This window comes from Empidonax traillii, unplaced genomic scaffold (genome assembly GCF_003031625.1).
Source record: "Empidonax traillii isolate 1590-97213 ecotype Southwest subspecies unplaced genomic scaffold, ASM303162v1 scaffold45:size3623477, whole genome shotgun sequence".
Lineage (NCBI taxonomy): Eukaryota > Metazoa > Chordata > Aves > Passeriformes > Tyrannidae > Empidonax > Empidonax traillii.
This window is the reverse complement of record NW_020955238.1, coordinates 3,400,248-3,424,065: the sequence shown is the minus strand read 5'-3', so window position 1 is coordinate 3,424,065 and position 23,818 is coordinate 3,400,248. Positions and strand designations below refer to the sequence as shown.

General features: G+C 34.7%; 1 protein-coding gene across 1 annotated transcript in view; it reads right to left on the bottom strand.

Moving 5' to 3' along the window:
• Positions 1 to 23,818, bottom strand: part of LOC114055062 (neuronal PAS domain-containing protein 3-like) — a 506,870-nt gene that overhangs the window by 182,461 nt on the left and 300,591 nt on the right. The window contains exon 7 of the mRNA XM_027878799.1: positions 18,202 to 18,284. Within this exon, the coding sequence (XP_027734600.1) occupies positions 18,202 to 18,284 (83 nt within the window). The remainder of the gene's footprint in view (positions 1 to 18,201; positions 18,285 to 23,818) is intronic.

Here is a 23,818-nt window from a genome sequence, read left to right as displayed (position 1 = left end):
CCTGGTGATGACAACAGGCAGGTATTTTCAAGTCAAATCAGTCCAGAAGTGTTTAGTTAATGTAATTAGAAAATGTTCTATCTCAAATGGCTCAATGGTTACACAAGATAAGATTGTCACATGACCGGAAGTGAAAATACAACATCAAGAGAGACTGCAAAAGTTAAAAAAGAGTTAAAGAGCTCCTTGAATAGTTAAGTAACTCCTTGAAAGCAGAAATCAGAGTAATTTATATTCACAAAAAATAAAACAAGGAAATTATCTTGAAATAAACAAACCTTAATGAATTATTTTGTTATATTGACAGAGAACTATTAATAATTGTGTTCTTAAAGGAGATACTTCATTTGAAGGAGGAAATCTTTCTACGTATAATTAAATCTGTTAGGTGGTTCTGCAAAAACCATTGCAATACCAGGACAAATTCAGTCATTTTACCTCTGCAGCTTATGGAATTCAGTCCTGGATACTGTTTCTTTAATTATTCTTATCATAGTCTTTTATGTTTCTGCTTGCATGCACCTATTAAGAGAATCCTTTAAGCACCTTTTAAGTTAATCATAAACTTAGGTGTAGTGTTAAACTGAAGCACAGAAAACAGTTCCAAACAAGTTTATCGTAATTGATTGGCCAGATAGACAGTATGAACTCTCATGAGTGCCAGGTTTTCAGATCTGATTCGTTCACAGTGATATAAATCAGGAGCATCCACTGAAGTCAGTGGATTATGCAGTTCTAAAAAGGGTGAGAGGAGTCACAGGATTGAATTGCTTGCATTTTTGAGGTCCACACAGTGGCTGACATTTCCTACTTCTTAACAAAGTATTAAAAGTCAGGGAAGTAAACTTCCGCTTAGACAGTGTCATAAATTTCAGAGGGAAAAGGTCTTAGGACCTTTGCTAGCTTATACTTTTCTAACATAATAAAGCTTGTAAACCACTCAAAGGTTGTGTTGAGGGTTGTCAATTTTTTTATATTTGAGAACTTTTGCTGTTTGAAAAAAATGTAGCGCTTATAAAAATTATGCCTAACATTGAAACACATTTTCATCCATTCAGTGACTTCCATATCCTGAAAAGATTTGTCTCAAAATATGCTCTGTTTCCTCCATCTTACTCTCTTCTGCAACTGAAAAAGTGTTATTTCTTTCAAAGTAAAATTTCAGTTATATTTATGTGAACAACTTAAATATAATCTACTGAACTGTCATTATGGCTTTTGCAATCATTATGGATCTTCTCTTATTTCACAGACAAATGCATCTGGGCTTGTTTCACAGAGGACATAATTCTGCTAGTCTGTTCACAACAAGATTTTGGTCTTTGTACTGTATTGTATAAACAACAGCTACTTGTAGAAAATCTCTGTGTTCAGTGTTTTCCACACTAAATTAATTTGCTGCGCTAGGTGTTCTCATCTTTCATTTGGACTGAATATATAAAATACCATTAACTACATACTGTGGGTCCTGCAGCATAAAGTTCATGAAGGAATTTGACTTAGATGATCAGCTAAAAATTTATCACATATGACCTAGAGGTTTAGCTTTGCAGTAATATTTCACAACACACAGGATTTAGGGAAAAATCAGAACATCAGAGTGAAACTGGAACATTTTCACATGGCTTACTTGTTATTCCACTTCAGGATCTTTTGTTGTGAGGAGGTCACACAGATGGAACACAAATCTACAATTCTGGTCATAAAGGAATGCTTGTATCTTTATGTAGCCATCTCCAATGCTTGCTGAATTCCACATCCATATCTTTTTTTTTTTTCCCTGTGGGCAGGATCCCCAAATAGAAACTTCTCTATTCCTGCCACTTCTTTCAATCTCCTATTAATTCAGACTGCATTATTGTTCACTACTTTTTTCTTTTTAATATTCTTGTTTTGAAGAGTGACAAGTAATAAGTTTCACACCTGAACCTTTGACCTGACAGAACAGAGTGAAATACACAGGCATTCATATCTGCCTTTCCTTGGGGTATCTGTAGAATATACAGATTAATTAATATGGATAAAACACAGAAGACTTGAAAAATCACTAAATATCAATAAATTGGGTACATTAATCAGGAAAGAATATTCCCCCATCCCTTAAATTATTCTCATAAAATCCATGTTAATTTGAGCTCTTTTGATGTGCTAATATGTGAGGGACACTCACAAAATCTAGTTCTGGACCATTAGGATTCATTTCTGTGCTTTTTCTATAGTCATGAAAGTGAGTAAACTTACTCTAACAGGTAACTCACAACAAAAGCTTTATTTCGTAGCTGTGAAATGTCTTCTGTTTCTACTTAGCCTTCTGCATGCCCCAGACATCACATAGTTAAATTAAGTGTTTCAGCTAGAAAAGATAGTTTGTAGTAAGAAAAATCAGGAATGAATACAGTTTAATGAAACAGCACAACCAGCAAAATAACAATTCTTTCCAATGAGAGATTTTTTGGGGGGGAGTTACCTCCATGGTTTTATTTACTTTTTTCCCCCTAATATAAAGCAGTTATTTCTTTCATAATGCATAAAATGTTTTATAAGAAATAAGACACCTGCAACATCTCTAAAATCGAATGTCAAAAATCACAGCAGGACAATGAAATAACTACTATTCAAAGTACTACATTCATTAGTGACAAACTAAACTAAATACAAAGAAATTCTATTGTTTCTCTTTACAGAGAAAGCAAACTCAGCAGAGGACTATTTTGTTTCTTTTTTTAATTATATGTATTTTTACGTCAAGGGACGTTTATAAAAACACATCTGAACTTAGTGAGTTAACACAATAAAAAAGGGAATTGCACCTTCTCTTCCTCTTATATTCCTGATTTATTTTTTTTTTTTATTTTGAAACATTTCCCTTTTAAAACAAACCCAGAACTTCTCTTCTGCTAATCGGTATTGGCACTGCTTAAAACAAGAAACACACTTCATAAAGTCCCACCTTTAAATTCTTGTTTTTATTAACAACACTGTAAAATAAAAGTACATAATTGCTAAAATGTAATGAAATCCCCAAGGTAGAAGAATATTAAGCATATTAGTTCCAATTTACTAAAATTTTCATACTACTAGCTTCTTGAATTAATAATTATTGGCTATTTATTTTAAAGGACTACAAATTTTTTATTTAAAAAACTATGAAGTACATACTGCACTGTCAGTAATCCTTCCGGTACCACTATCTTTTCAGAAGAGAGGAGAATTCTACAGCCCCCCAGACTAGATCATCAGCTCCCAAAAATGCTTATATGCCATATATATTCTATATTAGAAAGACTTGACCAGAAGTTTTCAAAATAAAAATATACAAGCAAAACTGTGCAGGAAAGCTGAAAAAAACCAGCCTGTGTCCCTTTCACAGTTCACACCTCTCTCTTTGTGACGAAATCTATTCAAGGGTAAAATCAACTCTGGTGTTTTGACCACTTAATGCTTGCAGTGAATTTAGTTTAAAGATCTAAGTCAGGCAAAAAAATAAATGCTCCACTGAGGTATACAGATACTTCTGAAGTAGATTACAGGCAATTAAAGAAGATATAGTTTAATCTTACATTCTTTTCCACCTTCATCCTGTAAAGAAAGCCAGTGTGCTAAATTTCTCAGTCCTAGAGTGTCCTTGATACTTCTTGGTGTCAAGTGTTCATTCTTAATGGATACTTCTATTTCAAACTCTTTGAAAGAGAACCCTCCCACTAGCTTAAACAAGTGAAAGTTAGTTTTGGATAAAGAACTTTACTGAAAGAGAAAATACTGGGGAGAGGGAAGGCAAAAGCCCTTATCTCTGTTACAGGATTTTCTCACTCTCTGAGATTGCTCAGTGTGGCAGTGGATTTAGCCTTCAGAGAGGTTATGAAACTGGGACAGCATAAGAAGAGAACTTCTTTATTAAAGAGAAGTTATTTCAGGGTTTCTGGAGATCAAGGCTGACTCAGGAACCCACACCAATTCTCCCAGGAAAATGAACAGGTAAATATTAACAAAGTTTCTTCTCCACATGAGAAAAATCCACTTGTAAGTTCCAGTCCTTTCAGATTTTCAGAAGTACTTTTTTTTTTTTGGCATTTATAATGCTCTCATTTCCTCACTGTACTGCTGCTTTTCACAAGCTTGTATAAGTAGAAACAGCCTTATGCATCACAATCTTGACATGAATGGGAAGAACCCTCCTACAATCTCACGGGACTTCTGACCTAAATTGGTCTTTCAAACATAACAATGCTGTTTCAGAAGACTTGGCTTATCCACTCAGTGACTGTGCTGGCTGGGATCTCTAATTCATTGGGAATACAGAATCTGCTCCAGATTAGGAGTCAACTGCTGGTGTAACACTGACAGATGCTGGACCCATATGCCCAAGTCTGGGTAGGATGCCTGTATCATGTCATTTGTTGGTAAATTTGCTGATATCATGGCTCTGCTGGTAAACCCGATCATCTGTGGGCTGCAGGTCAGCCTGCTGCTGCTCTCTAGCCATGTTTTGTGGGTCAGTGGGTGGTTCCTCTCTATTAAGGAGTACTATCTGAGCATGGTATGCATCCCTTAATGCTTTCACATGCCGCTACACAACTAATCCCAGTATTTCTACTGTTCTGGTGATTTAGGCATAGATGATGAAATCTTGCAGGTGCAGTGAATCTGTAGAATGTGTAAATGTTCATTTCCTGTCTAGTGGCTGGGAAGTTATGCTGATACCATCCATTACGTTTTAATCCTAATCTAGCAGCATATATCCTAAATATATCCTGCTAGATACGTTGCCAGGAATTGTGAGTATAAGATTTGGATGACAACACAAAGACATTTTTATAAAGAGGAAAACACACATCATTGAAATGCTCTTTAAAGGTAAAAAAGGTAAAAAACCCCCCAAAAGTAAAAATTTGACACCTCCTCAGATATTTGCATGTGTCACCCTTGGCAGGCACATTCTTGACACTAAAGAAAATAAAATGCTCTTTAACTAAAATGCTTTGCTACTGGTCTTCCTTAGTTGCTCTGAAAAAGTATGAGTTTTTGTCTCTTGACTTGAGAATGGAAGGTATTAGTACCTGGAAAAAAGCTTGATGATACCAATAAATTAAGAAATGTTAACCGTTTCCTTAGTTAAGAAATGGGAAAGACCATTTTCCATTTAAATTTGGAGTCTACCAAAATCACAGCCTCTCCATGAGAGAGATCACCGAATGTCATTCTAGAGTAAGGCTTAAGGGTTTACATGCTCCTAAAATCAGAAATAGCAGCTACAGTCACTTCCTGCCAATCCTCCTACATGTAGATAATTTATACTCTCATCAGGAATAATCTATTTGGGAACTGGGGAAACTTTTGTAGAATGAATGCCAAGTGCTGCTAATTAGTCTTGGCAAAGGCTGGAAGTGTGGGGGGCAGTTCAAAGTCAGTAGTCTAGATGTGCAAGAACTAGACATGAAGCAACCCCCTTCCTCTCCCACAGCATGTTCCCAACCTTGCACATCCTGAAATGCAGATGTGTAGGGACCTACAGTCAACTCAAATAAATATCCCTACAGCACCCTCAGTGCGATGCCAGTGATAAGAGCAGACCTTCCTACAATAAGGTGTAGTACCTTCTGCTGGCCAGCTGACATACAGGTTCGATCTTTCACAGGCACAGCTTTAGGACCCTACAACTAGGTGCCTAACTAAAATAATCCATTTTTGTGTGCCAGCTAGAAAACATAAAAATGAATACCCAGAAGCAATTAGACAAAAAACCCATGATTTTCACTTTCGAGACATTAAGCTTGGGTTTATAAAAGATAAAACCAAGTATTTTTCCTTGTTTCGATAGACTAATACAACATTATATTGTTGAAAATTTGAACTGTTTCCTACCTTCTAATATACATTCTGATAAGTATTATTTATGTGTAGAATATCTAGTACTTTTTCTTCAAAGGGAGTATTATATTCTGTCTTTGATTTTTTTTGACTACATAATTTGTAAAGAAAGAAAAACACTGCCTTCATCACTACTGTTTCAGACATGTAAATGCAAAAATTATTTGAGAGAGAACAAAAAAAAAAAAAAAAGACACAAAGTTTAGCAGGATAGTATTTTGAACTGACACTTTTAATAGTCCCAAGGTTTTTGTTCTTATAGTTAACAGGGGGCTTACTCCTATTTTCAGAACTGTCTGCTGATCATACACTTTATAAAATAAACAGTGCAATTCTAAAACACAATAGGAATACATTAGTTTGTAAAATTTTGATTGCTTTGAATACTGAAACACTGAGTCTAGACTTTCAGTTTAAATCATACCTGTAAGTGACCTTCCCTGAGACTGCAAAGGGGAAATCTGAGTCTCTGCTACATGTTTGTTACATATTAGGCCTTCATTCAAACTCTGGCATTGTTTCATCAATTTTTGATAAAACTAATACTGTTTTTCATACAGTAAACTAAAAACTATTTGCTGATAGGCTAAAGAAAGCTGACTAGTCCCATAGTGCCTCCCTTCAAAGCCTAATTTTTTATTAGAGCAAAAAGCTAAGTGGCTTTAACAATGAGCTAGGAGACAGCTGATGTAGCAAAGAAGGTGTCCTCCATAATAATTACTGTTCTCTACTGTAAGCCTCTGTTGAAATATTATGAAAACTTCTGAACTCTAGACATAGACATATACCCATCACAGAGTTTTCTTTCTCCTTACAGTGTGCATTAAATGCAAATAATCCACTATCTCTGTGAGGAAAAAAAACAAACCCATGAATGAAATTGTAAAGATTAAAATCTTCATGCTGAGCAGAAGATACTATTGAACAGAATAACAAATACTAAGTGTAAAGCAAGCCGATGACGCACACTTTAAATCACTAGCTATAATACATAGAAAAGAATCTACAATGTATTAAATCAAACCTGAATACAATGAGAAACAATCAAAGAGGTATAGTCTTACAGTAATGTAAAATGGTATGCATCTAAATAGCAATCTCCTTAAAATGGAAAAAATGTACAAGAAGAAAACAATTCATTGGCTAAGTGCTGTGCATAATTAATGAACAGAAGTCAGCACCAATTTGCATCTTATGTGACCTTATTAAATGTGTGTGTGTGTGTGTGTGTGTGCGCGCGCATGTCCAAATGTGATGCCATGTAATTACACACAACTACTTCACTTGTGGAAATGTTATCATTTGTTACCATAGTCCCTTTTTAATTTTCTGTACAGGTAGAAATTCTAATACAGTGACATTTTAGCAGCAACTAATAGAAACAACCACTTTTAATCAACTTTTGAGATAATATACTTCAGAACAGAGAGCATGCTCTACAAGGCTAACTCATTTATTTCAACAATATTTGTATTCGTTTAAATGTTATGTACTTATAAATCTGTAAAGGTGCTTGCACTTTCCAATCCAGGAAAAACAGAACGATGTCTAGGGCTTCAGCTTCTATAGCAGTGGGGAAGGTTGAACACACAGCTTCCATGTCAACAGTTGATTTTTATTTATTTAGGCCTTACAGATACCTGATATGATGAAATAACTTGGTTAAAACCAGCCTTAAACAAGACAGCTTTCCTACGAATCTCAGCTGTCCGTGCTCCATTTAAGGGGTTTCTGTATGCAGGCTCCAACATTACCCTTTGTCAGCTCCCAGGGAAAAAGAGGGCACATAGTGCTGCCCTTCACATCTATTGCAGAGGAGTACAAAGGAGGTTTAAAGCCTATTTCTAGTGCTTTTTGTTTTCGTAAAGCCTGAAATGAGGAATATAGTAATCTTTGAAACTGTCATCAATGTCTCCATGAAAGTGAAGAAAAATATCAGTTAACTTGCCCAGCATGCCTATGAAATAAAATTTTCCCCATTTTTATTTATTTATATAAAATCAACGCTCTTTTCCTTGTTTGATGAATGCTGTGATTGAAAAAAAAATGAAACAAGGCATTCTGAAACCAGGACACTTACTGTCCTCACCTATATCTTTACAAACACCATAGAAGGTATAATTCTTTCTGGTGAGCCCACATATTAGTTTTTACTGTCTATACTTTTCAAGCCATCTTACTTCAGAGAAAAAATAGGGTAAAACCCCAAATCATAGCTGAATGCAGACTCCAATAGAGTTTTGTTGATGTATCTGAAGAAAAAAATCCTCCTTCAGCTTATATAGGCTGCAGAAACTCCTCCATTTCTTTTAATGACCTATTCCCTCTGTCTGATTCAATACAGCCCACTGGCTATGGAAATGACAACACACAGCAGGTGACAACAAAACGGTCAACAAACAGTGCTGAGATATGTCATTTTCTTCAAATACTTTCTCAGGAATTAAATGACACTCAGTATTGTATGCTGCGTCCGGCTCAGATCAAATATTTCTTTATTAAATGGAACTGCACACTTTTATATATAGTTGCCATATAAAATGCAGGTTTAAGTGTACTGTTCCAAGCTCCAATTACAAAACAATTTGCTATTTCCCACACCTCCCCCAGTCTCTTTTTAGTATATAACCCCTTGGGCAGCAACTGCTCAGGTGCAGTACCTCTGCCATAACTCCAGATTGAAAGTCCTGCCCTTATGGAGTCAATCTGATGCATTTACTGTGACTAGGACAAATTGGAGTATGTAAATTAGCACCTTTTAAGTCTCCTGAACCCAGGAAATTCTCTTACTGTGTGTTCCAGCTAATGGACCTGAGATGTCTCTTGTAACAGTGCTGTCTGCACAACTCCTTTAACCTTTTCAGATTCTGATCTAGCCTTTGTTCCTAGCCCTTTTTAGAACTGTGCAATGTATCCAGTTAACCTCTGTTATAATTTAAACCGGTGTAAAACCGGAGCCACATCATAGTTTTCCATGGAATTTACAAATGTTTAAAGTGTACAAGAGCATCCAACAGTGAACAGAGGCCCACAACAATAACATTTTTATGAGAGAGTTTTTTCTGCCTGCTTCCAGCTTCAAATACTTATCACTACTCTCAATCACTTACATTAGTAAAAAATGCAAAATTAGATTTCTAAAGTTCTAAATAAATTAACATCAAGTGTAATAATCCTTTTATTACAAGAGGATGATCATCTGAGAAGACTATCAATCTACAAAATACTTGAAGATGACTCCTGATCAAGCTTGATCAGATTCCTATGTAGATTATATACTAGTGCTGAAAGATGAAATAGCATCTTTCCTCAAATCATAAAGGGAAAGCTGCTACTGAAGAGGCCTTGTCCCTGGAAAGGCACACTGAAAAGCAAGATATTAATCTTTTGTTTCCAGAGTCCTGTGGCTCTTTTCACAGTGTATCAGCATTTCCACTGATTTCCTGCCTTCAAATTGTGTTTGGGATGTAGTGTTTGAGCTGTTAATAACTGGATATTTCATGTCATCCCAAATTACTGCTTCAAAGTTGATTGTGTATCTATCTTTATATCAACATAATATTTAACATGCTGATTGTTTTCAATTTATTTTACTTTTTTTTATTATTATTTTGTTCCTAATTTATTGTTCTTAAAATAATCCAGATTATTTTCTTTGGTCTTGTCCACTTAGAATTCTATCTTTTTTCAAAAGCTGTAATTTCCTCTGTGTATATACTATCTCTTACACCATAAATCGATCACTGTTCAGTTTATACTAAGGCATTACAGCATCCCATTCATTATGTTACATCACTATTTCTGAATGACTAATTTGAACTTTATATAACGATCCGCTTTTCTAGAGAAAAAATGGTTGCAGAGTAAATGCTTTTGATTTTGGATAGAAATGTAGGTTAAATAAATGTCTTTTTTTCTCCCTTTTTTGTTTGATTTCTTGACTGCATTTTGTTGAAAGCAACTGGTGTACCTTTAGTTTTGTACCCAAACTCTCTGGATGCTGCTTAATGTCAGGAAGGAAACTCATAAAAATAGTCTGTACATGACCATGCAAAGGTTCAGATTCAAAATTTGAGTATACAAAATAGACTAGATGTGTGCCTTATAGAAACCATTCCCTCATAGAGGTTTTATAAGACGTCCAAACCTTCAGTTCTGACTTGTTATGTACTCGTTCTGTCTTGTTGCATTATGCATGGCTCTTCACCGCCAAGAGAAAGTTTAGGATGACTTTGGTGCATGGTTTGATCTGTAGCAGCTATTTCTTCTTAATTCATCTCTTCACTTACAGTTTGTCTACTAATGCATAACTTAACCTCTACCTCATCCCAAATATCTTTACTTTCAGACAGCACAGATCCATGCTCTTCAACATGTCCTAAGTTTTGTCAGTCTTTTCACATTTTCTTCTATTTGTCTGCTTTTTACACATGCTAACAGATGTCAGTTAGTAGTCTAACCCTTTAACCCAATGTAGACAAGAAGCTGAACAGCCTTCTTCATTCTCAGAAAGTGTACCACTGACACCATCATTAGCAATTGCCCTTCATGAATCTCCAAGCCAGTAGAAGTCTTTTCTCCTGACATCTTTTTCAGCCTGGAAAAATTCTCCATCAGTACTACCATCTGCTGCTTCGTCACCTTTAGTCTTGTGTCACTATTTCTGTGTTGACTAGTGTTATACAGAGATAACCTCATTATGTAATACTCAGAATGACTGAAAATTGCAAATGAGAAGACAAATCTTCTCCCTAATATTTTATAGCATTCCAAGACTTTCCTATCTCTTTTCCTGCTTCTTAAGTTTTCTTGTCAGATGGAACTCCCTATAATAATTCAAATACTGGAAGAAATGAGATTTTCACTCAACTTTAGCTTAGCCAGCCTCTAAACTTAACACCAACTTGTACTTGTTTTATTACTACCTATATCCAATTAAAGCATTACAAAATTTTACTCATTTGTGAGAAAAGACAAATTTTAGAACTATGTATCTTGTTCAATTATGTTTATTTTTACTGTTTTGCTGATTTTAATTTGTTTATAGGGCAAAGTGTTGGTACTTGTTTTCACTTCAGGAAAATCTTCTGTTCTGTTAATTGTGTACAGCTCTTGTACATTCATCCACAATCGATCATTACTACAGAAATGTAAATAACTTGCTCTGTTCACTGATCTCTAATTTGCCTTAACAAAACATTTTCACAGATTGTCCTCAATCTACACTTGTGACATCCTTAACATGCATATTTACAATGTATGGAGAACTTTACACACATGCTCTCCAGTAAGATGTTTTTTGAAAAAATGAATAGTATCATTGCCCTATTATATCTTAATCTAGTTACTATAGGTAAATAGCAACATCTTCCAAACATGACTAAATACTGCAGTGAAACTGTATAATGAATTCTTTTTGCTATGCAAAGCTTAATAGAACACCATTATTCTATAAAGTGTGTCAACAGTTGTACAAAAACAATAACAGAAATAAAGGGCAAGACTCATTTGGAAAAGAGAGAAAAAAGTCTGATATTAAAGTTTCCTTCAAGTTTGGTATTTGTTTCCACACCTTCTGTATTTGATAACATTAATTTATACATTGGATGATAAAACTGTATTAATTTGAGAAGAACATGAAAACATTTTTCCCAATAACAACTTCCAATTCTTCTGGTTGAAGATGCGGAAAAGCCTTTTGTTTTATAACTACTGAGAAACAATCTTTGTTAGCATTCAGTTGATCACTCATGTGACCATGAGTACTTCTGAGAGTATCACTCATATGATTTAAACTGTTATTTGCAGCTATTACTCAGATCAAAGAGTAGGATGGGATTATCTTCTTGAACACAATTGTAGACACAGTTATGTTAGTTTAGGGGTGAAGATGGATGGGGTACTAGCTACCTGCAAACAGATAACTGTTAGAGTGCTCATTTGGAGTGAAGAGATTGTATTATTTTTCCTCTTTTCTGAGAAACCTAAGCTTATCTGACATGCTCCAGAAAACAATTCAGTGACCCTGATACAGTCTAAGCTACTCTATATGGTACTGACATCACCTGGAACTATTCAGTAGAAAACACAGATGTCACATTCATCCTGCACATTTACCTCAAAATTAATAAGGACCCCTCTCTGAAGAACAGTAGGATACTAATTTGACATACAGGATATACTTGTACAATTTCATGCTAGTCTTATTATTACAGTGTTGAATATATTAATAAAAGTAATTAAAAAAATAAAACTATTAGGGTAAGAAACATTGTTCAGTTGTTCACAATGCTAGCAATTCATCAGGCTTCTTGCATCCATAGATTTGGGTGATTTCTTCATTTGTTAAATTTAAATACAGAAAAGCTAAAATAACATCAGCAGGTCTAATAACCTGTGGCTTTTCTACAGGATGGAGGTAAAGAGGCAACTAAACCTCCATGAGGTTCCATCTACAACCTGAGGCTTCAAGCGGAGCAAAAAGGATGTGAAATATGTTTACAAAATATAATGCTGCCTTTCACACATGGAAAGCTTGGGACCACTGCACGGAGTTAAGCCAAATCACATCATCTGAGCTATGTGTAGCTCCCAAGTTGTTCAAAGCTCCCATTCTAGGTTGACATTATGTGATAGTCTGTGGTGATACAGAGTCTTCTAGAAAGTAAAACAAGCGCTTACTGGCCTTGTGCATTTTACAGATGACTTTGTTGGGTCATCTTGGACACAACTGGATATCCACTATGGGTATCCCCTCTGAATTGTGAACCACTTCATTCAAGCTAAGTGGTTTGTACCATTGACTCAACGAAGAACACAACTTAGAGGGTCAGACAGTTTTCACTGAAGTTGTCTTTCCTTTGATCTTAATAGAGACCTGATTTTTTTTTTCTCTCATTGAATCTGATACTGCAATTACAAAGACCTTTTTCCCCCACAAAGAAAAATACTTTCTAAATGGGAGATAAAGGTACAACATAAAGTAAAAGGGAAATGCAAGTCTCATAAAATTTCCAAGATAACATTCAACAAGCCTTATGAAAAGCTTCTAGGAAGGTAGGTGGGCACCTTTATAGAACAGATGGATAATTCAGTAATTGTCATCCACTAGTAAATCACAGGTGCACAATAGATCTTTCTATGGGACTGAATGAGATTGGTGGCTGGCATTTTTTCTCTGTGTAGTTCCATAGGTCAATTCTATCAATCTATTAGAATTATCTGATGTCCAATATCTTCAGGAACATGGAAGAAGTTACCTACGATCTTCCATTTAGGTTGATTTTGGATTTGGTTTCAGGTTGTTTGTTTATTTGTTTTGTTTGTTTGTGTTTTTGAAACTCATAAGCGAATCTACATCGTAAGGTTTATTCATGCCAGTGCTCATGACTGAATAAGCCCACAAAAAGAAAAAAATTGTTTCACTGACACTTTGGTATCTATCCAATTTAAGGATTTCTTTACACAAAATGAGGTAGAAGTAGGACAGTATAAACAATTTAAGGCAACTAGTGTCTAAGTTACTGTGTATGGTAATGTAATGCTATATGAAAGTGTTACAGTTTCTAAACAGTTGAGTAGGCACTGCTGAAGCAAAGAATGCAATTATGAAAGTTATCACTCTTGTATGTAGAAATACAAAATGTGTACTGCTCACTACACTTCAAATACACACTCCTATTATTATTACTAATACCATCTTTCTATCCTAGCCTGACTTTAAAACTATTCAATAGTGATTGAATCTAAATATTAAGTTTTCTAGAAGGCATTGCTATTTTTAAAGGAAGAAACTTATATTTTTAAAAATATTAGATTTTATTTCAAATTACTGTACATTTTACTTTTAATTGTTTTACGGTTCAAATTGTAAGGTGTGTTCCTTTTTGTTCAAGAATTTTAAAAGCAACTAATTTAAATATGCAAAATTATCTTGAGTTGTTCATACGTGAACTTAAAAGCCATGCAACACAGGAAAATTAAGTAATTATGCCTCCAAGTTATTTACTGCAATTAAGCTCATTTATCATATGCAAATTAGTGCAAACTGGTCTCATTAGTTACTAAATTACTCAATATGAGCTGAACAATGTAGCACTCCAGTTTGTAATGAAAAATCCCTGTAGAGGCAAGCAGTATCAATTAAGCTAATTTGCATATGCAAATAGATTCACTAACTTTCCCTTTTCTCTATATTTAGTTCTACATTTCCTGATTATTCCTGATTATATGAAGAATATGGGGTTACTGACCCTTTTCCACACCTTCTCAATAGCAATGAAGTTACACAAAAAATTCAGAGGCCCTGAAAAAAAGGATGAAAATCTTGCTAATTTTTACAACCAGTTTCAGCCAAATTTTTAATAGTAGGTACCAGAAGTAATTTTTTACTGTATTTATTTGATAAACAGATATCTCCATCTATCTCTATCTATCTATCTATCTACATGTAAAATTGGAAATGTCTATTCACATTATAACACCACTTTTCAGGAGAAAAAGAATGCAGCAGATAACAAAAGTAAAGCACAAAATTTGGCAAATCAAAAATCATGTCAAAAATCAATTAACATATTCCTATTATCCATTTTTCTCCTTCATTGCATGCTATTCTACCATTCATAATTCAGGTGATTTTACTTGGAAAACATTTAAAAGACATTGCACTGACATGAAGTATTTACCACAGTACACTCTAGGCAATCATGTTTTGTGGTGTCTTTTTTTTTTCCACAAGCACGCAGTTGATAGTGTCTTTGGCTTCAAACCTAGCATGAGAATCTCTTCATCATGATATACAGCAATCAGCTGTGGCTTGGAGATTTTTTGGCATAGCATAAAATCTTAAAATGGTTTGGGTTAGAAGGAACCTTGAAGATCATCCAGTTCCAACACCACTGCCATGGGCAGGAAACCTTCTGCTAGACCAGGTCAACCAAAGCCCCATCCAACCTGGCCTTGAACACTCCCCGAGACGGGGTATCCCAAACTTCTCTGGGCAACCTGTTCCAGTGCCTCACCACCCACATAATGAGGGTGTGCATAAGTGCTGCATTTCATATGGAAGCAAAGTAGAAGCCTCTGTGTATATCTAGATTTGTACAAAAGGCAAATGCAAAGGTGCATGCAGCCTTACACATGTGAAGTCTTTCAGGAGTTTTAAATTCCCTTTTATCAGGGTTTTTACTCAATTTTTCCATCTCTGGATTTATGCAAAGGTATAATTGCGTTGATTTTTTTGGAATTGGTAAAGTCTACCATCAATGAAACAGAACTAATTGTACAATCACTGGGCACAAATGCTATCTCAGATCAAAATCAATAACGTTTTTACTTTTATTTTTCTTCTGACAGACATTTTAATTTTCTAGTTTCTCCACTTCTTAACTGTATATGGAGAATAGCTTTAGTAGTTGTATCAATTATCAATTAAAATTATTTTATTGAACAGTATTTATACATAGGATTCCTTAATACTAAAAAAAAAAATTGTCATCAATTATGGCATTCTTCAGTCAAGGATAAGTATTATATGTAAGTATATGGATTTAATAATATACAGACATGACTAATGTATATAATGTATACATAGACATGACTAACTGATACTAGCTACTTGTAGATTCAAGATGTAAAAATATCACAATATGCACCTACATGTCTGTTTTTACAACATCACTATAAATAAACAATATCTGCTTTTAAAAAATATACTATATTATGCTTCTCATTTGTCTGTCAATAAATTTTGAAGTATCAAAATATTAAAAGGATTAGAGAGGCTCCTTAATTTCTGAGCTTACACTTAACTCAGTCTTCAAAATATTAATAGCAAAAGGGATTACACAAACTATTAATTCAACTTCTTCAGATAGCAGACTTTGAAATCAAAATTCCCAAAGTGTAATCAAGGTTGTTTACTTCACTTGCAAACAATACTTATCATGATACTTATTTGAAAATAATTTCTAGGAGCAGCAGACTAAGTGAAAACATATTAGAACTGTATTCCACCACAGAATCTGTCTGATTGTTGTTTTAAGAATCATTTTGTCTTCTAGTGATTGTCTTTCTGCCTATAAGACCACAAGGCAATACTTTGAAGTTCATTCTGATCTGTTTAGAAGTGGTACGTTTGAATGCATGACCAAGGTTTTTGTCTCAAGGGTTGATTACTCTTCTAAAATAAGACAAAATCTAAAACAGACAAAACTATCCACCACTATAAATTCTTTTTGTCCTTTATCCATCATCAACAATCTATCTCTTGTAAATATCAGAGTGGAACTTCCTATTATCAGTTGAGACATTAATGGAACTAATTTGATAAAAGCATTACCTCCTATGAAAAGGTCACACCTCAACAGATATTCAATACAATGCCGATGATAATTTTGATTGAAAATCCTCAGTTACAGGTAAAAGTGCAATACAGGTGACTTTTTAGTAGTAGTATGATAAAGTTAGATCCTGAAAACACCCTAATTTATGACAAATAAGTACAAAAAATGAAAACCACAATGGGGATCTGGTTTTAACAAGTACGAAAGTCACTGATTGTTTTAGTATCAGTTAAGAGAAAAACTCAAATATCTGGTAGTTTTCAAAGTGGCCATCCTAGGTTATTTCATTGTCATTCATAAGAGTCATACTTAAGGAGTGAGCCCCTGGTGGTCTAGAGGGTAAAGGCGCTGCGCTGTCACCGCAGAGACCCGGGTTTGATTCCCAGTCGGGGCCACTCCCCGGGCAGATGGAGCTCGTTAGCCCTGTAAGGCAATCCATCTACGTCCTGAGGACCTCGCTGCCACTGTCCAAGCTCGCTTGGCCCCGGCAGATGAACCTTAGGATTGAAGGGTGGGCTCAGTTCCGCGCACACTGTGTCTCACCTAAAAAATCCAGTGCGCAGGTTGGAAGGTGTAAAGACCTTCCCGGGTTCTTCGTTCATGAAGACTGGCCGCTACCACTTAAGGAGTGCATATAAATCAATTTCAATTATATTTTATCTAGATATGAGTTATAAATAATATTGTAAAAACCATTCATTTAGGATCTATCATCTGTTTACACACTCAAAAAAACTACAAATCATGTTAACTGAAATATCACAAAACTGCTGTTTCTTCTTTTTTTCTACATGTACGAGACAGCATAACAGTGTTTAAGCCTAATGTGCAAACACAGTACTGTAGATACTGCAGCAGATCTATGACATGGTAACTACAACAGAAGTAGTTGCTTACAGAATCAAAAACTTGACCTAGACCTCTGCCAAGAGCGCACAACTAAGCAAATCACTTAGTTCATTATTTTTGTTCCAGAGAAAAATTAATTCTACCAGTTAATTTCATGTTTTCCTAAAATTTTCTTTGTTGCTTTTCCACATTTAGTTACTTTATAAAGATGTGAAAAATTTGACATTATCCACAGTGCTTCTGAATGCCACAGCTGAGTTAGTACAGAGAGATAGCTCTCAATCATTTCAAATTAAGTGGAATATTTCTCATGATAATATCCTAATTTCCCTCTTTCGTACCTCTCAAAAGATAATACACCAGGCAATATATTTGCATTGAGAAGCTGTGTACATTGCTAAGTAAGAGCAGTTTTTCAGTGCCACACTTAGAAAAGACTATGTGGTTTTTATTTTCATGGGGCTGGGGTTTGCCTTCCTGCAAAAACATCACATTTTCTTCTTAACTGCTTCTATTCCACATTTGATTATGGCAAACTAAGAAAGGCTGTAGTAACCCCAGCACAACAAAGCATACACAAGGATGTTTCCCTCAGGTCATTGTTTTTCAGTTTAATCTTCCTGGAATATGATGACATGTACCATGTGACTAAATTGGTTGACAAATACCAGATTAGTTTTTATCTCATAGCTAAGGAGACCTACAAGTCATGCTGCTGTTCATTTTTTATTCTTTGCAGATTGCTCCAAATTTGTGATATACAATTGTGACAACTGGAATATCATAGAAGAAAGCAGTACTCCTAAACCAAAATGGGAGAAATAATCACAACCCTAAATTGATACATGACATGTAAAACAAATCAGATCACCAAAACAAAATACTACCTTTTACACACATACACTAAACATGAAGGCATTCTGTGAACAAACACCAACTGCACAATTCTAAACAACAAAGTATTGTGATTCAACTAAAACAACACTTGCCCTCCCTATCACAGACTTTCTAAACACAAGAAATATGAGCATAAAAAAAAGATTTCATTAATATAAGTGCTGACAACAATACTATTCAAATTATTGGCAGTAATAAGACTAGGTATTTATTTCAATTTTTCTTGGAAAAGCCATTTTTTTACCTGTAAAATATGACTTCCCAAATGTGATTCAAATACTTCAATGGCAAGGGCACTGGGACTTCTCCTGCGCTGGGCACCTATAACTGAATAAAAAACAGTTATGTTGCGAGGTCTGCACATTCATTTCTCATGCATCCTGATCACTGATATTAACTACTTAAATGTTTTTTATTTTATACATCAGTGTTAATTTCAAATTTTCCTTCTACATAGCATATAAAATTAGTATGCAATTTCAGACTCAAATTTGAAGGAAAAAAATTTTTTAAAAATTATTTAAATAAAAAAAAAATTCTGGAAATTAATTGTTTGTTCAAATATATCCCAAGTCCCTCTAGGTTTGATGAAAGCACACAGAATTTAGTGAAAAATGCTACTGAAAAAGAGGCTACGCATAATGGAAATGTTTTGAAATGTGAGGACAAGAAGTAAATGTTACTCATGAATTAGGAAGAGATGAGAACGTGTTATTTATCTTATTTGAAACTGAAATGAAATAAACACAACATTAAAAAGCCAACATTTGTAAACACATCTATATCAAAGTTCTTAGTGTATGGAAGTATTTTAGTATCCCAGGTACCCATGTTTTTTGCTAAAATAGGTACTTGAAACTTCATCTTCTACATTTACATTACGTAGTTTAAAAACCCAAAGTGAGTTACAGGTAGTTATGCTTTAAAGACAGAAATGACTACACAAAAGGCTGAGAAATCATAAAACTAATGTTCCATTAAACTCTCTACGCCAGTAACACAAAGCCAGCAATCAAGCCTGAGTATAAACAAAAGCAGGCATCTATTGCAAGATGAGGTTTCTTCTTAGGTCTAGGCTAGGCACAGGGCTGCAGGAACTTTCCTTTCCTGTCTTAGTGACAAAACCAGCAGAGAGAAGAGGCAAAGTTCATTCTGCACCCTTTTAAAACATTTACACCCAAAGACCCTGATGGTCTAACACCTCTGAAACCATCACAGCACTAATCCATCTTTATGTATTACTGTCTTCACAATGTACGATAAGAAAAATGAAATACCAAGGATCCACTAAAACAAGCAGAATGAATGACAGTCATTACCGAACAGGCTAATTTAACACCAATGAAAACAAAATACAGAGCAACAATTTCTTAGTCTTCTATGATACTGGCTGCCAAGTATGATATCAGTAGGAAAAGATAAATGCCAAGTAATGATGGTCATATTGACCTAAAATGTAATATCATTCCTTATTGATGTTTCATGTAATTTCCTTGCAGGAAATTCTAAGCTATTTATACTGGGCAAACAGGTGGCTTCATAGCTAATAGATTAAGGCAATAGCTCATAATTACAAACAGTGACTGCTCTAAAGACAGTATTTTCTAAGTCCTCCTCTTTTCTCATATTCAAGGACACAGGCACTAACACCTTAAGAGAAAAGTCTTCATCAAGACAATATTTCTCAGAGAAACTTTAGCTTTAGCTATGGGACTAAACAAAATATATAGCACTGTAAGGATTTTCACCATTCCCATCGACTGCTATCAGTTAGCACAATGCTTTGTATGGTTATTTAATTTAGAATCTATGAGAAACCAAAAGGAAATTAACAGTTTGGGCTTGCTAGGCATTGCTTCATAATAATCTCCATAAGAGCATTGCAAAAAAAAAAAAAAACAAAAAAACAACACCAAAACAAAACCCTGACAACCTGCAAAACCTCCCTGAAATCCTTTAGGTCCTTTCATTCTTCCATCTAGACTGTGTTATATTTTCTGCACATCATCTGAACACATTACCATTTGGAATTTACCTTTCAATTAATTTTCTTACCCATATCCTTCCTTTACAATCCTCTACCACTTGAAAGTGTATACATTACATATTGAATCCAGTTCTATGATGTCAACTGCAGTTTTTTTAGCACATAAGTATCATAATTTGAATAAAGTACATAAAGGCAGTGCAACACTCTTTACGACATTTGTATCTTTAACCTCAAATGACACTTACAGGTAAGTCATCAATTCTTTATACTTGGGATACTCGGTTCTACAGCTCAAATGAAAACACTTTAAGGTCATTGAGTTAACTAGAAATCAAAAGAGGGTCAGATCTTAGCTTTAAAATTTGTCAATTAAATCCTCTATCGATGAATGCATCCTAGTGGCTGGTATGCATATATAAAAATATCGTGTGGTACTTTCATGCCATTCAGTTCACTGACATTTTTACAGCAGTAGAACTCTTGGATTTATTTGTCTCGCACTTAGTCAGGTGATGTGGGGTTTCAATGACAGTTCTTAATTTTACAGCTAGCATAAATATGTTGCACAGAAAACCATTAGGTTTCTAGTAGCCATGCTGCAACTCTTTTTTGATAACTGAATAGATGTTAAATATGCACTTTACTTCATGCATTTCCATAACTATCATTCTTCATATTTTGAGGAATGAGACGAGAATATTGAGATAAATATAGAACAAGGGAAACTTAAATTATTTGATCTTCTGAATTCATTGCCTCATTATTTTACTTACATGAGCTTTCAAGATTTCTTGATACCTATTTGCAGCAGAAGAAATATGCTATTTCGGGTATAAAAATGGGTATCGCATTGATACCTTTCAGAAACATGGCAATCTCACAGTCCAGTCACAGCACAAAGACCTTTATTTGAACTGAATGAATTCTTTGCATGACAGTAGATGAAAGGAAGACATAGACTGAAACGGTTGGACTAAAAAGCAGGATCAGTGTTATTTTATTCTAAAATTCTGAGTGTAAACTATAAATACTGAACTGGCTTCTACCGTACAAGCCATATCCATTCATCTAAATCTCTCATCCTATGGATGTGGAACCATCAGCAGCCAGAGTTCAAGTGCTCACAGAAAACTTGGAAAGCAAGAGATTTAAGATTTATATCACAACATCTATAAATCAAACCTTCACAGACACAAAGATGTGGATTCATATACTTTTTAAAAATGTGGATTCCCTTTTAAATGCAGACTCTCTACAGAAACGACATAGAGAATTGAAGAAAGAAATTTCTTCTTTCAATTAACAGGAAGAAGGGGAAATTAGGATGTGGAGAAGCTTAAGCATGTGTACCAAACAGCAAAAGGAGTCATAAAGAAACAGGTCCCAAACCCAGGTTAAATTCCTCTTCCAACCTTCTTCTATTTTAGTGGTGTGAACAAACATCTTTGAATAGACCTTTTCACATGCAGTCACATTTTGCACTGCTTACATTTAGCTGACTGTTTAAGGGTTTAATGCACAATTGTGGTGGCTGATCAAAAAATTGGCCAAACCAATATTTGTATTAAATATTCACTGTAATTATGACAAAAAGATAGGAAGATTGTTTTTACATGTGCACTTTGTAGTATTGGGGCAGAGGAATCTGTTTTCTAAACTGTTTTACTTTCCACGGCATTGGACTATGACTTTTACTGTCCAGACTGACATGTCTATTCCTGGCATAATGATCGTTCCGTAACAGGTTATTAACAAGGAAAAAATCCTAACTGTTTGCTAATTCCTCTTTAAATTTCCTCCCTCAATGACTCATTTGGCTATGTATGAGGTAAAGATAGAACAACATCCCTTTCATTGTATCTCAGGGGCAGTCTAAACATGCTTAATGGAACCTCAAGAGCATTTGAAATTGTGCTACAAAAAGTTGGAAACCAGAAAAAGAAAAACATAGACTGCCCAACAAAGATTTCCATGCATCCTGAAGAGAGAGGATTTCCTCTTAAAGTCAGTTCTAAGGTATGGGAGTACAGACCAAAGACTTATATTCACTGTGACTTTCTTTTAGTGAAGACAGAATTGTAATTAAACAGAGGCAGTGTTCCTTGATCACTAGGAGTGAAAGCACAGAACATAATCTGTTCCACCTAAAATACTTTTGTGAGACTTTGTATGTCATTCCTTAACATGAACTGGTTTCTGTGGAAAGTTTGGGAAAAGTCAAACCAAGAGTTTTAAATTATGTTGCTTTAATAACAATTTTAAAACTAGTTTTAAAAATTATACCAAACTTTTAAATTGGTTTACCTTAACCATTAAAGAATTTTTCTCAATTAGCCTCAAAATCCTTATTTTTTGTATTTCATTTTGTTGATTTTTCTAAACACCACTTTTTGTATGCTTGGGAGCAGAGGTAGACATAGGGCCATCCTGATACAACCTTTTAGACAATCTGCTATCTGAAGAATTATAAAAAAAAAAGAGCTGATCTTGAAGAGCTCTAATTATGACTGCCAATAAAGTCAGACTTTAATTAGCAAAGCCTGAGTAGATCTACATAAATATGAAACTTGTAAACACCCACCAAAAAGAAAATTATCAGCTTTATTCACAAAACATGTAACCGTATCAAGCTAATTTCATAGAACCTTCACAAAGAGTTGGATAATATTTCTCCCCATAGGTATCAACAAAATACATGACGGATTCAGAAAAGAGAGTACAAGAAGCAGAGTTTTCTGAATTATCTCAGATGACTGTATGTGCAAAGCAGTTCACAGTGTGGCTATAACCTTTTAGGCATTCTTTTCCAAAATGTAACTTTTTTTTAAATTCAGATTAGAAAAAAGAGCTATATAAATGACAATACAATTTCTACTACATTTGTCTTGCTGTAAAGCAGATTCTACATGAAAATGTATCTTTTGTAATTTATAGGAACAACTTAAAATGTTCATGGAAGAAAATGCAAGTGAATGTGGCAATCAAGGTGGCTTTACAGGAAGAGATGTCATCTCAAAACCTTGGGACTTTCCTATGACACATAATAAGTGATTTGGAAATGCTTGAAAAGTGTGTTTTCTGAAAGACAGAGACCCAGACTGAGGGGCTAAACTGAATAACAGATGATGCAATCTCAGTGAAGGACAAAGTGTAATCAACATTACATGCCAGAAGAAAGACCAGTATTTTTGCATGCTAACATCTATAGAATCTTTTGGGGAAAAAAATACTTTAACCCATATTTAATACCTTGTGATGAATATTTTTTTTCTATTGATTGTTCTTTTCTATCCCATTTAAGATTGACTCTAACTTTTGAAACAAATCTCCAGAAAGAGTGAACTCCTCTGCCTAACACGCAAGTGGAGGACATAAGATGCATATTCAGATCTTCATCTAAAGTGAGATAATAAGAGACAAACAGCATGATGTAAGCAGAGATGTTGCCCTCTGATTTGGAAAGGGTGTCCAAAGAACTTAAATGATGTCACCAGTTACCTCACCATAAGCCATCACATGATCCAAAATTTAGGTCTCTTATCGACCTTCACAGATGGGAAGAAGATATAAATCTCAGATAGATCTGCAACATATGTGGAAAGGTATTTTATCTTGGTTTAGTAAAGCTATGGGAATCATTAATGCTGTGCCATTACCAACGAAGTATCACAGCAATAAAGTATCAGGACAAATTTGTCACAAAGGACTACATGTAAGATGCATAATGCAATATATGATAATCAACTTACAAAGCTAACAATAGCATTTCAAATCTATATTTTTGTACAAGAATGATTATTATTCTAGATGTCCATCTTTGGTCACTAGCAAAGAGCATGTATGTGTTACTGGGCAATCCAGTAATCCAAAA